The sequence below is a fragment of the Tarenaya hassleriana genome, unplaced genomic scaffold, assembly GCF_000463585.1.
Source record: "Tarenaya hassleriana unplaced genomic scaffold, ASM46358v1 Cleome8, whole genome shotgun sequence".
In the NCBI taxonomy this organism is placed as follows: domain Eukaryota; kingdom Viridiplantae; phylum Streptophyta; class Magnoliopsida; order Brassicales; family Cleomaceae; genus Tarenaya; species Tarenaya hassleriana.
In genome coordinates, this window is record NW_010970490.1 from 3,598,081 (window position 1) to 3,610,992 (window position 12,912).

At 42.0% G+C, this 12,912-nt stretch overlaps 5 protein-coding genes across 8 annotated transcripts; all 5 read right to left on the bottom strand.

Moving 5' to 3' along the window:
* LOC104802820 (probable serine/threonine-protein kinase At1g54610) lies at positions 1-3,234 on the bottom strand. Of its 3 annotated transcripts, XM_010526599.1 has the most exons (9): positions 3,148-3,234; positions 2,789-2,916; positions 2,251-2,693; positions 1,866-2,150; positions 1,471-1,788; positions 1,153-1,386; positions 837-937; positions 585-702; positions 1-383 (listed from the first exon to the last, which is right to left on the bottom strand). In XM_010526599.1, exons 3-9 carry the CDS (start codon positions 2,629-2,631, stop codon positions 126-128), a joined length of 1,695 nt encoding a protein of 564 aa, XP_010524901.1. In that variant the 5' UTR covers positions 2,632-2,693; positions 2,789-2,916; positions 3,148-3,234; the 3' UTR covers positions 1-125. The 3 variants fall into 3 exon arrangements, with proteins under 3 accessions (XP_010524901.1, XP_010524900.1, XP_019056679.1); XM_010526598.2 differs by lacking the exon at positions 3,148-3,234 and having other exon boundaries at positions 2,789-3,107; XM_019201134.1 differs by lacking the exon at positions 3,148-3,234 and having other exon boundaries at positions 2,251-3,107.
* An 872-nt stretch (positions 3,235-4,106) lies between these two features.
* On the bottom strand, positions 4,107-6,199 carry LOC104802821 (probable transcription factor At3g04930). Its single transcript, XM_010526600.2, has one exon. The coding sequence runs from the start codon at positions 5,689-5,691 to the stop codon at positions 4,402-4,404; it is 1,290 nt and encodes a 429-aa protein (XP_010524902.1). The 5' UTR covers positions 5,692-6,199; the 3' UTR covers positions 4,107-4,401.
* Positions 6,200-6,534: 335 nt separating this feature from the next.
* On the bottom strand, positions 6,535-8,210 carry LOC104802825 (40S ribosomal protein S24-1). The gene is made up of 5 exons (XM_010526605.2): positions 8,040-8,210; positions 7,511-7,552; positions 7,217-7,387; positions 6,863-6,949; positions 6,535-6,768 (listed from the first exon to the last, which is right to left on the bottom strand). The coding sequence occupies exons 1-5, from the start codon at positions 8,109-8,111 to the stop codon at positions 6,736-6,738; spliced, it is 405 nt and encodes a 134-aa protein (XP_010524907.1). The 5' UTR covers positions 8,112-8,210; the 3' UTR covers positions 6,535-6,735.
* A 335-nt stretch (positions 8,211-8,545) lies between these two features.
* Positions 8,546-10,354, bottom strand: LOC104802824. Of its 2 annotated transcripts, none has more exons than XM_010526603.2 (8): positions 10,232-10,354; positions 10,018-10,154; positions 9,828-9,937; positions 9,658-9,753; positions 9,383-9,465; positions 9,191-9,240; positions 9,006-9,084; positions 8,546-8,902 (listed from the first exon to the last, which is right to left on the bottom strand). In XM_010526603.2, the coding sequence occupies exons 1-8, from the start codon at positions 10,280-10,282 to the stop codon at positions 8,816-8,818; spliced, it is 693 nt and encodes a 230-aa protein (XP_010524905.1). In that variant the 5' UTR covers positions 10,283-10,354; the 3' UTR covers positions 8,546-8,815. The 2 variants fall into 2 exon arrangements, with proteins under 2 accessions (XP_010524905.1, XP_010524906.1); XM_010526604.2 differs by having other exon boundaries at positions 9,658-9,723; positions 10,232-10,353.
* Positions 10,355-11,092: 738 nt separating this feature from the next.
* On the bottom strand, positions 11,093-12,901 carry LOC104802823. Its single transcript, XM_010526602.2, has 8 exons — positions 12,779-12,901; positions 12,565-12,701; positions 12,375-12,484; positions 12,205-12,270; positions 11,930-12,012; positions 11,738-11,787; positions 11,553-11,631; positions 11,093-11,449 (listed from the first exon to the last, which is right to left on the bottom strand). The coding sequence occupies exons 1-8, from the start codon at positions 12,827-12,829 to the stop codon at positions 11,363-11,365; spliced, it is 663 nt and encodes a 220-aa protein (XP_010524904.1). The 5' UTR covers positions 12,830-12,901; the 3' UTR covers positions 11,093-11,362.
* Positions 12,902-12,912: the final 11 nt, after the last annotated feature.

Sequence of the window (12,912 nt, forward strand, 5' to 3'; positions counted from 1 at the left end):
GAGAGAGAAAAATAATTTCCTCAATTCAGTCCAAAGTTGTAAACTTCCTCGTATAATAAAATAAAATAAAAACATATGAGAAAAATGGACAAAGAAAACCTTTTGTGAGGAAGAAACCCTCTCTCTCAGACAATGGCTCCCTTCCCCTTGATCTTAGCATCCAACCTCATATCCTTCTTGCTCCCTGACGGATCGCCGCCGCCACCGCGTCTCCGCCTCCGGGACATGTCGGGAGTCGCCAGAGGTCCCGACCACATCTGGAGAGGCGGCTCGTTTGAGCATGAAGTGATCTCCGAGGGATCGATCCAACCCTCGGGAAGAAACCCGAGCGTCCCGTCCTGATGCGGAGGAGGAAACTTCTCGCTCTTGCTCTTCGGGTTTCCCTGCGTAATCATTCTCAGTTTCTGGTGAATCCAAGAACAAGAACAGTTAAAACTGACAGACCGGTTTTATGTGTTGTGTTAGAAACCTTTTTTACGGGTCTGCGGAGGGAGCTTTCTCATGATAATGTATATGATTTCGAGGTGAGTCAAAGGATGAAACGAAAATTCGGGGAACCGGAGAAAGATTTCCCCGACACTTACGTCGATGTTGGATTGATTCTCGGCATTGGCCTCGGGAGCTGGCATGGCTCTCGGGGCTCGTTTTCGGGGTCTCACTCTTCCTCCACTCTCTCCTTGAGCCTTTTGGGCATTTCTTTGTCTGCAAAAGCATCATCCATGAACTGAATACATTACGGGCCACCGAAAAGACGAAAATTTCGGATGATCTGTAAAACGGGTTTTGCCAGAAAATCAACCGTCTCCAAGGCAAGAGATAGAAGGAAGAAAGCCAACCTCCGGAAATCATCATCTCGTTTCTCGGCATCGATCTCGTTGGTCGGAGGGTATTTCGGAAGATCGGAAGGTCTACACGGAAGAGGCTCCGTTGTAAAGAACTGCAGAGCATAATATCCAAATCAATCGGCAGGTTCTTGAATCCACAAACATAAAACACTCATTTTTCAAAGAAATCTTCGAGGCTCCGTTCGGATTCCTCTTCGATTTTAGAGAAATCATAACCATTCGATTTTTACATCAGATTTGATTCGGTTACGGTTATATGTTATTTGGTTTGACCTTTTCTATGTATTAAAGTTTTGAGAAAACTTACATCACTCAACAGTGCAGCCGAGGCCGTGTCCCGCCCGGCCGGGTCAATATCCAGGAGAGTATCGACGAGAGAAAGCGCCTCGGGCGAGAAATCTTTGAAAACCTCTCTTACCCGTCTCTTATACGACTCTCGCGGCTTGTACACGTTCTTATGATGTGATGGTAATCTAAGCTTTCTCCAATACTCTTCCGAAGGCGACCCGCATAGCTTGTATATCCTATGCAACTGCCCCACCTGCACTAAACCAAATCCCGGGTTTTTTTTTTGCAATAGCTCGGTATGCATTTCCACGAATAAGTTACTCTCGAAGAGAGATACCTCGTTGCGACCTGGCATGATCGGCCTGCCAGAGAGCAGCTCGGCTAAAATGCAGCCGACGCTCCATAAATCAATACCGACGCCATACTCAACGACGCCTAAGAGAAGCTCTGGAGCTCTATACCATAAGGCAACGACCCCATTCGTCATCTGCTGCCTCCGGTTTGGATCAAAGGTAGTTGCCAGCCCAAAGTCCCCGATTCTAAGCTCTCCTTCGTCGTTTATAAGGAGATTTGGCCCTTTGATATCTCGGTGAAGCACTCCTCGGCTATGACAATGCTCGAGCCCCGAGAGTAACTGTTTCATATAGCATTTAACCTGAAAACATGAATCAGAATATCAGCTAAAGGACCCGGATTCTGAATCTAGTTATAACTCGGGGCATCGGACAGGACCTGTTGCTCGGTAAACTTTATATCGGGGCTTGATGCAAGACCGGCCAAATCATGGTCCATATATTGGAACACTAAGTATAAACTGCTAGACATCCTCGAAGTGACAAGACCTTCGAGTTTTATGACATTCGGGTGATCCAATCTCCGCAACATGAGAATCTCCCGAGCCATGAACCTTACACTCTCGCGTTCCACAATGTCACACCGAACTTTCTTTAAAGCAACAATCTTGCTCGTCAAGATATCTTTCGCTTTGTACACACTACTGTAAGTTCCCGATCCAATCTACCATCAGAGAGGACACGAAAAACAGATTCAGCATTCGATTTTCGATCATCGTGAACACAACGTGAAGAACAGATTTTACGAAGAAATCAGAAATCACCTTCTCGATTTTCTCAAACGAGTCTGCCTTTCGTGGAAGCCATCCATTGAGTGCCTCTCCACACACATCTGATAGCCATGGCGGCCAACCGGCTGCCACCTGCTCTCCGAGCAAATGCTTTGGCGGGTTGCTCTTCCTCGGATCTGGCTTTGATATTCTCCTCCTTTCCTCTTCCGGTTTTCGATCCTTGGTCAAGCCATTCTCGACCGCAGCCTCGCTATTCTGGAACTCAGTAACTACAACCTGAATGCTCACTGTTTCGGTTTTCGTCACTGACACATCGTTCACTTCCTCCCTATTAGATTCGATCCTTGTGCTGTTCTCTTGTCCAGATTCAGACACCGAGCTTGGGGATATAGATCGTCCGAAAACGCCCCCCATTTCATGAACTTATTCCTCATTTCTCAACATGTTCTAAACATCACCAAGAGTAACTTCTTCCTCTGCGACACGGAGACAAGAGAATTCAGCTCGAAAACCCGAAAACGGGTTATATCTTAGATCAGATTGACTAAAAACACCTGAGAAAAATTCCTACTTTACGATCCAGGAGCAACAGAGTTCGAAACCCAGATGCTCAAATCACGAACTTGAACAAGCAAACGAGCTCCAGACAGACCCAAAGAGAAGGGGAAAAAGCCCTAATTTCAGACAGGAGCTGTCAGGCTGTGAAACAAGTCAAAGAAAGGAAGGATCTGAGAGTCGTTAGATACATCCACACAAGCTAACTTAAAGAAGGAGACCACAAAATTAACGAATGAGGGATTCAAAATTCACAGAGAGAGAGAGAGAGAGAGAGAGAGAGAGAGGAATCGACGTCCTGAGGTTTAAAAAAAGAAACCTTTGAAGCAAAAAAAAAATCAATTAGGGCTTTGGTAAAGGCAAGGTGATACATACATACATACATACATACATACGAGGAAGGATTCGCTGAACTGTTTCTAGTTATTCTTCTTCAGTCCCGCCACCGACCTTTGTTTTTTGTTCTCTCGCCCTAAGTTTAGAAAGTTCGATTTTTTAAAAATTTTAAAATTTTCAAGTACACACTTTTATGTTTATATACACAAATAAATCATATATCTTTTAATACTACAAAATAATATTTAAGCTCAAAATGTTTTTTTTTTCATAACATCAATTAATGATTTTTAATATTAACCCAATTCTATTAGATAAAATGATAAAATCGTTCAATTATGTGATGATATAAGTAAAAGCTTTACAAATTTGTATGTTATTAATATAAATATTTAAAATTTGTATAGGTAAAAAAAAATATTCAATTCGTATATGTATACAAAAACTAGAAATACGAATTTCGTGACTGTATATTAAGATTCTAATGCTGACCAACCCAGAAACATAAGCTAAGGAATTCGTGATTAATTGTCCTTTGAAGGAACCATGTCAATCACATCACGTATATATATATATATATATATATATATTAATCAACGTAAAATATTGTATTTGTTGTCTAATGTACTCTATTTCTAAAGCTAGAAAAAAATTGACATAATCTAATATAAAATTGTGTATATAGTAAGACAATAGTTTTAGAGATAAAATAGAATTCCTAAAATCACACGAACAATAAGATTTTTGTTGATTTTCACATTACCCCGGAAAATCTCTTCAAAATCTTTTAAAATACTAAAAATATAAAAATAATTTTGACGAGTTGAGAAAAAGAATACATGTTGACAGATTAAAAAAAGGGTGCAATATAATACTCTTCGACCCTAAGACGTATAATAATATTTTCAAATGATTAATACAAAAAGTCAAATACAGCATAACCATATACATACATACATTATAACATCTACTGAACATATAAAATATCAAAATCAATATTAATTAAGATAATCTTCTTCGTGTTTTACCAAACTAACTACAAATCTCTTATTAAAAAAAGGTTTATTATACACAAACTTCTCTCTCTCTCTCTCTCTCTCTCTCTCTCTCTCTCTCTCTCTCTCTCTCTCTCTCACATCCCTATGGACATATTACAGGAAAATAAATAGACACAGAGAAAAGACAGAGACTACTTCCAATTGCCCATCTCGTAGACCCATTTGAACTCAAAAAGATTATGCCTTGCGAGGCATAATAACTTATACATCATCATCCAAATCTTCTTCTTCATCGTCAGCCACTGGGCATTGTTCTTAACTCGTGCAATGCGACTCTGATCTGCTCCTGCACGAGCTCTAATCGCCTCGAGTACACTTCCAGCTCCAAAATCTTTTGTTTCCTCCACCGCTCATCCACCACCGACTTACCCCCACCACCAAGCCCCAAGCCCAGTGGCTGCATTAAGATGGGGCTTAAGCTTAATGCACCTAAGCCATGGCCGCCGCCACCACCAGGGAACCCTCCCATGGTGGCCATCATCATAGCCGTTGTCCCGTTCATCATCTCCTTGATCACGGGTGAGACGCAGTTTCTCACAGTCTCTTCTATCAACCCAGCTAGATTCCCCCCGCCTACATTCTCGTTTGCATTTCCTACGTTTCCATCGCACGGGGTAACAGGTTTGTCTTCCTCTGTCTTCCCTATTCTTGATCGTGATCGTTTCCTTGACCCACTGCTGTTACTCATCATCGCTTTCTTCTCGACGCCGTTCTCAGAATCAATCTCCGTATTCAGATTACCACTAGGGGTGTTTATGATTGAATTGCCATTGTTGTTATTTACATGGTGGTGGTGGTTAGTTTCCTCGAAATCGGGTACGTTGTTATCTTCAAACCCTATGATTTTCCCGGAATGGTTCCAGATCTTCCTAGAAATCTCGAAAGTAGCTTGATCATGAGGGCTTTTGAAGAATACCTCTTTTCCGGCGCTGACCTTGCTCATCACATTCCGGTACTTCTTCTTCAGTCGCCGGAGCTTCTCCACCAACTGGTTCTTGTTGAAATCCAGCTGAAGCCTCGACTTTATCTGCTCGTAAAACGGCGCCGTGTCCGGCGGATGAGAGCTGCTCCCGCGGTGCGACGTCATATACACGAGGAACCCACGGAGGAGCTCGATCTCGTCCTCGTCCGTCCACAGCCTCTGAAAAAGCCGTCTCGAGTCATCGAGCGCCGGTCTCTGCTGAACGATCTCCGTCATACGATGCCATTTCTGATCGGAATCTACAGGAATCGCGGCGACAGCGACGGCGGATCCCGCCGGCAGGGCCACGGTTACGGCATCGGTCGGGGAAACCACAACAGCCGCCGCGGAGACCATGGCGAGTGACGAAGTACACGGCGAATTCAGATCTTCCTCCTCCGGATCGTCGTCGTCGGCGTCATTCTCCTCAGGGATCATAACGTCGTCATTCTCCCGTAAATCCTCGTCGGAATCAGACTCTCCACCTCCACCTCCACCTCCACCATCTTCCTCCAGATCCGGCGACTCCAGAGACAGAACAGCGTCACCCTGCTCCGATGCCATCTCCGCGAAACACTGTTACAGCCACAATCGGAGAGAACAGATCTGAGGAATTCAAAGCGCTTGAGGTCCGATCGGATGGGGACGAGGAGGAAGAACCAGATCTTGAGGCCCGATCGGATGGGGCCGAAGAGGAAGAACCAGATCCAGATGGAGAACAAGGAGAGGAGTGAGATCACGAGGATTGGTTCGCTTGGGTTGGGATTGGTGGTAAGGCGTGAGAATCTTCGACCCAACCAGGGGTATTTTCGGTATCACACAAAATTGACGATGACGAGGACGGTGGTCCTGAACCCGCGCTTCGTCATCATCGCGGTTCTCTGTCTTTTTGGCTGAAACAGAACCACCAAAGAGCGTTCCACAAACGCGATTATCTTGAAGAGCGTTCGCGATTGGCGTTTCACAAATATTCATGTCTGTAGTTTCCGTTAGCTATTTTCCATTCTTGACCAAATAGGCAAAAAGCAGATAAAAGGCGATTATCTTGAAGAGCAATTCAAGATAAAGAGCGTTCCACAAACGCGATTATCTTGAACAGCGTTCGCGATTGGCGTTTCCCAAATATTCATGTCTTTAGTTTCCGTTAGTTATTTTCCATTCTTGAACAAATAGACAAAAGCAGATAAAAGGTGCAAACTTTGAAATAAAAGTCAGCAAATTCAACAGAAAACAAAGCTTGAAAGAGTTTTGTTCTCTAAATGAACACAAATTCGTAAAATAGATTTTATTCTGCATTTTGTTCAAATGACCTCTTCTCAAGAACCCTCAAAAGCTCAACCGTATTGTTCGAATATACAGTAAATAAATCATCAGTACCAGCTAGACCCATTTCAGTAGATAAAACCCTTTAACGAAATCGAATTTTCTAACCAATTAAACGAAATCTGAATCATATTAAACAAAGTGATCAAGTGAAACACAAAGTAACACAAAACTGAGATGTAGAAAGAGGGCCTGCCTATTTCGAGAATGATGTAACAGCAGACATGGAAATGAACAAGGGAGGGTGATGGAAAAGCAAACCCTAGGTTACTGTTTTGGAGGGTCTCACTTCTTCTTTCCTGCGTCCCCGGCCTTGGTCTACACGCAACAAACACGATTTACCCCGTTAATAACAAACAAACTCACCGATGAACAAAGTAGGATATAACATGTGGTAACTAATCTGTTTCACCTTCTTAACACCACGGATTTTCTTCGTCCTGTTCTTCCTTTCCTTCATTTGCTTCCTCGATTTCTCGACCTTGGTGTCAAGTCCATTCTGCAAATGAAGAAAAACATTCGGTAAAACACAGCATGGAGTTTTCAGTTGATTATACTGCTTCTGCATGAGTTTTCAGTATGAAATGTTGACCAAATCATCAAGCTTAATGACGATGATAATGATGATCACTAACTAGTTCCTGCTTCAGCATGATGATGATGCTAGACTAGGAATCGCTCATAGTCCTTTAGACAATGACATTATAGGTAGTAGTACCATCACTGAAATGAATGAAGTGAGGAACTGAAAGATGTGGAGCATTACCCTGATCAGCCTGTATTTGGGTTCGTATTTCTTTGCATTCTCAACAGAATCATAGATCAACCCGAACCCAGTAGATTTACCACCTCCAAAGTGGGTCCTGAATTTGAAAACAAAGATAGAGTTTGGGTCCTTGACTTCGTACATCCTTGCCAACTTCTCTTTCAGCTCAGCCTTCATAAAATAACACCGAGGACATAGAATTACAACAATAAAATTGAAGAAAGCGTCCATAATTTGACTACATGAGGAAAAAATGCAACTAGATGATCAATGCAAACAAATAGAGTAGCATACCTTGGAGACATTGGCTCTCCCAGGGTGAAGAACGTCAATAACCTACATTCACAAATCAAAGCAATAGTATGTAATGCCGCAGCATAGGCGAGAATTATATCCAGAATTGTGTATAAACGCTAGAAATCAAAACTAAATGTGCTTCATCCTGCAAAAAGCCCTAATTCTTCAGACCCGAGATTTTCCAACTATTGGTATGAGCAGATTCCACATTAGCAAACATGTAATTTCACTTGCTCCTCGCTTTCCCACCATAATCAAGTATCACATTGGCTCGCTCACACGATACCGAAAGAGCTACCAACAATCAAATTCTAATTTTTAGATCTACATGAGACAAAGTCTGACTTAGATTCTCGATTCATTAGACTAAAACGTCCGAAACAAGGATATTTCAATAACTACTTGATTCTTCCACGAATTCCCGAGGAACGCAAATGTAATATAAATTAGCGCAACGGAGCACTTCAAAGTTAAAGCCGAACACCAGAAACAAGGAGAGAGAGAGAGAGAGAGAGAGAGGACTCACGAATTGCTTCCTGGAGAGAAGTCTGTTGGTCATGAACTTCCTGGTTCTGATAGTGACTGCTTTATCGGCCATGGCTGCGATCTTAGTCAAGCAACGCGGCCGGTGACAGATCTCACTTGCAGCTGCTCCACTTGGCTGAGGAAGAAGAAGAATCACGGACCGAAACCCTAGAATATGTATACAGTGAGCGAATTGTTCAGGTCTTAGGGTTTGTATTTATGGGCCAAATCCTAATTTTATTTGGGTCAGATGTAATGAAACAAACTACAAATCCTCAATTTGGGCTTTGAAATAAAGTGAAGCCTAACGAAGTTGTGGAACTTGAAAACTACATTCATTGAATTCTTATATCAAATTTTGTTGCTTTCGTTTATTATTTTTATATTTTGATTCCAATTTTATTAAAATTTGATTGATTTAATTTGAACAATTATTTTCAATCGATTTATATTTTATTTAGTTCGGAATCCAGATCTATATCCAACTAAAAATCATGAAAACTCAAATTAAAAGCGAACATGAGGTTTCATTTTTTAAAAATTTTATATTCTCGGACAAAATTTACATTTTAGATATCCTATGAAGACATGGCATGGCAGAGGTTTTAATATCATGGCATAGGCTTCCTCACTTGTCCCGACAGTAAGCAGTTCAAGTGATTCATATCACATCATGAAAAATCCCGAACTCTTCACCCTCGGACGAAGGAAAGAATCCACAACTTAGATATCCTATGAAGACATTATTAGACTTTGACGGGTCGAACTTCAGTCAGATCAAGTTCCAAGAGTTGAGGAGGATCTGAATATTTGTCTGATGGCTTCAACCGCAGATACATCCCAGCTCTCCACGTGCCTGACAATCTTTTTTTTTTTTTTTGTCAAGAACCCATTGTTGATTTCACCTGCCAAAATGTATCCAAAACACCATTACGCGTAAGGACTTGTTTTTCGAGGGGGAGCTTACTTTGAAGCCTCTGTCTAGTTCATACACCGTGCTTCCATTGATGGATATCACCGGCTTCCATGGAAGTTTCAGGTATGTCCTGCAAAATTTTTCAGGCAAGGAAGTGATCACTGATCAGCTTCAAGATTAGAACATGTTTGAAGAAATACCATCGGCAAAACCGTCGGTTTGATTCAGCAGAATACCTTAGCTTCCATGTCGCGAGTATGTAGTTTCTTTCCGACCCATCATCACCCTGTGTTTTGAAACCGGCGGTTGTTGTGCATTGTTTCACCGTTCCATGGAAAGTGAAGCTTTCCCGTGAGTGAGACAGCGGATTACAAAAGAGACAAGAAGATTAATGGCAATATGCCTCCTAGGACTCAAACAGATGCTACCTTCTCCATCTTTTTCAGTTCGATCGATGGGTCTTCGAGGAAAGGAACCAGTAATTTCAAGTTGCGTTCATACAACTCTGTGCCTGAAGATTCATATCCAGAAGAAACTATGAAAAGTTAGGATCTGACTTCAATGGAATCGGAATCTCGGTCCAAACTAGATGGTATGAATCAAGATCTGTCTACTTCAGAGCAGAAACATCGGACACAAACAGAAAATTGCGTGGACAATATCACACGAGAGGATCAATGGCTTCATAAGCTGTCATTCTCACCCTTAAAACTGATTGTAGGGTCTTCAAAGATACAATCGTCCGCATAAATTGCAGATGTGAAGACTCCTGATTCCAAAGAACAAGCAATTTCGGAATCTGAAGACACGAGTGATGAACAGAGAAATCCGACATTGAGTTATGCACAACGAAAAAATTCCGAGGAAAATTACCTGTGACGAAGTAAGCATTTTTGTAATCCGACTTCAGAATCATCATCAAGTCATCAGAATTTCGAACAGTGATAATCTCGTCCTTTGATCTGTAGCTAGCTTCTCTCAATCTTGACATGAACATTCCTAACAATCGAATTAGCATCTGTGATTTCATCGCCATCCAATCAGAAACTGAATCGCGAATTACCTGTTCTGATCGGTTGCGGAGAACAGCCGAATCAGTTCCGTGACTCCACCGACAGCCCATTTCACGACTGCCGGAGTTTTCTTCTTTTCCGGCGAACCAGAGCAACATCGCGGTGGATACACCCTCTGAGCAGAGCACTATAATCCCCAAAAAGAAGGAATCATGAAATCTGAACAGATGAAAAACCAATCCATAGAACGAGCTTCGGACTCACCATCAGATTTGACGGCAAGTTGAAAAGTATCCGGCAAGTTACTCCCGCCATTTTTTTTTCCGGCGGAGCTCTCGAGATATCTCTGCGAGTGGGCACAACCAGCCAGAAGTGTATGCCGTGGTACAAAGAAGTCCAGAACCAACCCCATAAGATTTTATAATTACAAAAACCTTTTCATACCAAAAAAACAAATTACAAAACCTTCAGAAAACTTTGTCTCGTTCTAACATCTCCCTTCTCCGTTGGGGGCCAATACATATATATTAAATTAAAGGGTGCATTTCAGAAATGAGAAATTAATTCAGGGCCCTGTTGCATTTATAAAGATCTTTTCGACGTTTGTGGTCAGTTTTTTCAGACCGTAGCTTTTGCTCTCACATTCCGTACTATCCAACCTCCGCAGACATGGCCGGACCTTCTCCCGCCGGTGATTGGCCGTCGAAGATCATCGCCGGAGCCGATGAGTTCGGAGCGAGCCTCAAGGACGCGATGGTGTCCCACCTCCGTTCGGTCGGAATCGACGTGGAGGACCTCGGCATCTCCTCAATTGTTCAGGTCTTAGGGTTTGTATTTATGGGCCAAATCCTAATTTTATTTGGGTCAGATGTAATGAAACAAACTACAAATCCTCAATTTGGGCTTTGAAATAAAGTGAAGCCTAACGAAGTTGTGGAACTTGAAAACTACATTCATTGAATTCTTATATCAAATTTTGTTGCTTTCGTTTATTATTTTTATATTTTGATTCCAATTTTATTAAAATTTGATTGATTTAATTTGAACAATTATTTTCAATCGATTTATATTTTATTTAGTTCGGAATCCAGATCTATATCCAACTAAAAATCATGAAAACTCAAATTAAAAGCGAACATGAGGTTTCATTTTTTAAAAATTTTATATTCTCGGACAAAATTTACATTTTAGATATCCTATGAAGACATGGCATGGCAGAGGTTTTAATATCATGGCATAGGCTTCCTCACTTGTCCCGACAGTAAGCAGTTCAAGTGATTCATATCACATCATGAAAAATCCCGAACTCTTCACCCTCGGACGAAGGAAAGAATCCACAACTTAGATATCCTATGAAGACATTATTAGACTTTGACGGGTCGAACTTCAGTCAGATCAAGTTCCAAGAGTTGAGGAGGATCTGAATATTTGTCTGATGGCTTCAACCGCAGATACATCCCAGCTCTCCACGTGCCTGACAATCTTTTTTTTTTTTTTTGTCAAGAACCCATTGTTGATTTCACCTGCCAAAATGTATCCAAAACACCATTACGCGTAAGGACTTGTTTTTCGAGGGGGAGCTTACTTTGAAGCCTCTGTCTAGTTCATACACCGTGCTTCCATTGATGGATATCACCGGCTTCCATGGAAGTTTCAGGTATGTCCTGCAAAATTTTTCAGGCAAGGAAGTGATCACTGATCAGCTTCAAGATTAGAACATGTTTGAAGAAATACCATCGGCAAAACCGTCGGTTTGATTCAGCAGAATACCTTAGCTTCCATGTCGCGAGTATGTAGTTTCTTTCCGACCCATCATCACCCTGTGTTTTGAAACCGGCGGTTGTTGTGCATTGTTTCACCGTTCCATGGAAAGTGAAGCTTTCCCGTGAGTGAGACAGCGGATTACAAAAGAGACAAGAAGATTAATGGCAATATGCCTCCTAGGACTCAAACAGATGCTACCTTCTCCATCTTTTTCAGTTCGATCGATGGGTCTTCGAGGAAAGGAACCAGTAATTTCAAGTTGCGTTCATACAACTCTGTGCCTGAAGATTCATATCCAGAAGAAACTATGAAAAGTTAGGATCTGACTTCAATGGAATCGGAATCTCGGTCCAAACTAGATGGTATGAATCAAGATCTGTCTACTTCAGAGCAGAAACATCGGACACAAACAGAAAATTGCGTGGACAATATCACACGAGAGGATCAATGGCTTCATAAGCTGTCATTCTCACCCTTAAAACTGATTGTAGGGTCTTCAAAGATACAATCGTCCGCATAAATTGCAGATGTGAAGACTCCTGATTCCAAAGAACAAGCAATTTCGGAATCTGAAGACACGAGTGATGAACAGAGAAATCCGACATTGAGTTATGCACAACGAAAAAATTCCGAGGAAAATTACCTGTGACGAAGTAAGCATTTTTGTAATCCGACTTCAGAATCATCATCAAGTCATCAGAATTTCGAACAGTGATAATCTCGTCCTTTGATCTGTAGCTAGCTTCTCTCAATCTTGACATGAACATTCCTAACAATCGAATTAGCATCTGTGATTTCATCGCCATCCAATCAGAAACTGAATCGCGAATTACCTGTTCTGATCGGTTGCGGAGACCAGCCGAATCAGTTCCGTGACTCCACCGACAGCCCATTTCACGACTGCCGGAGTTTTCTTCTTTTCCGGCGAACCAGAGCAACATCGCGGTGGATACACCCTCTGAGCAGAGCACTATAATCCCCAAAAAGAAGGAATCATGAAATCTGAACAGATGAAAAACCAATCCATAGAACGAGCTTCGGACTCACCATCAGATTTGACGGCAAGTTGAAAAGTATCCGGCAAGTTACTCCCGCCATTTTTTTTTCCGGCGGAGCTCTCGAGATATCTCTGCGAGTGGGCACAACCAGCCAGAAGTGTATGCCGTGGTACAAAGAAGTCC

Bases quoted from the DNA above. Each gene is read 5' to 3' on its own strand.
- LOC104802820 (XM_010526599.1), bottom strand. From the start codon at position 2,631: ATGGGGGGCGTTTTCGGACGATCTATATCCCCAAGCTCGGTGTCTGAA. The intron at 1,789-1,865 runs GTCCTGTCCGAT...TCATGTTTTCAG, and splicing joins TAAAGTTTACCGAGCAACAG to GTTAAATGCTATATGAAACA. The intron at 938-1,152 runs GTAAGTTTTCTC...TATGCTCTGCAG, and splicing joins CGGCTGCACTGTTGAGTGAT to TTCTTTACAACGGAGCCTCT.
- LOC104802823 (XM_010526602.2), bottom strand. From the start codon at position 12,829: ATGGCGGGAGTAACTTGCCGGATACTTTTCAACTTGCCGTCAAATCTG. The intron at 12,271-12,374 runs GTAATTTTCCTC...CTTTGGAATCAG, and splicing joins AAATGCTTACTTCGTCACAG to GAGTCTTCACATCTGCAATT. The intron at 11,450-11,552 runs GTAAGCTCCCCC...AAAAAAAAAAAG, and splicing joins AACTAGACAGAGGCTTCAAA to ATTGTCAGGCACGTGGAGAG.
- LOC104802821 (XM_010526600.2), bottom strand. From the start codon at position 5,691: ATGGCATCGGAGCAGGGTGACGCTGTTCTGTCTCTGGAGTCGCCGGAT.
- LOC104802824 (XM_010526603.2), bottom strand. From the start codon at position 10,282: ATGGCGGGAGTAACTTGCCGGATACTTTTCAACTTGCCGTCAAATCTG. The intron at 9,938-10,017 runs GTAATTCGCGAT...GTTCATGTCAAG, and splicing joins TCCGCAACCGATCAGAACAG to ATTGAGAGAAGCTAGCTACA. The intron at 9,085-9,190 runs GTATTCTGCTGA...AAAATTTTGCAG, and splicing joins CTCGCGACATGGAAGCTAAG to GACATACCTGAAACTTCCAT.
- LOC104802825 (XM_010526605.2), bottom strand. From the start codon at position 8,111: ATGGCCGATAAAGCAGTCACTATCAGAACCAGGAAGTTCATGACCAAC. The intron at 7,388-7,510 runs GTATGCTACTCT...TATTTTATGAAG, and splicing joins GGAGAGCCAATGTCTCCAAG to GCTGAGCTGAAAGAGAAGTT. The intron at 6,950-7,216 runs GTAATGCTCCAC...CTTCATTTGCAG, and splicing joins CCAAATACAGGCTGATCAGG to AATGGACTTGACACCAAGGT.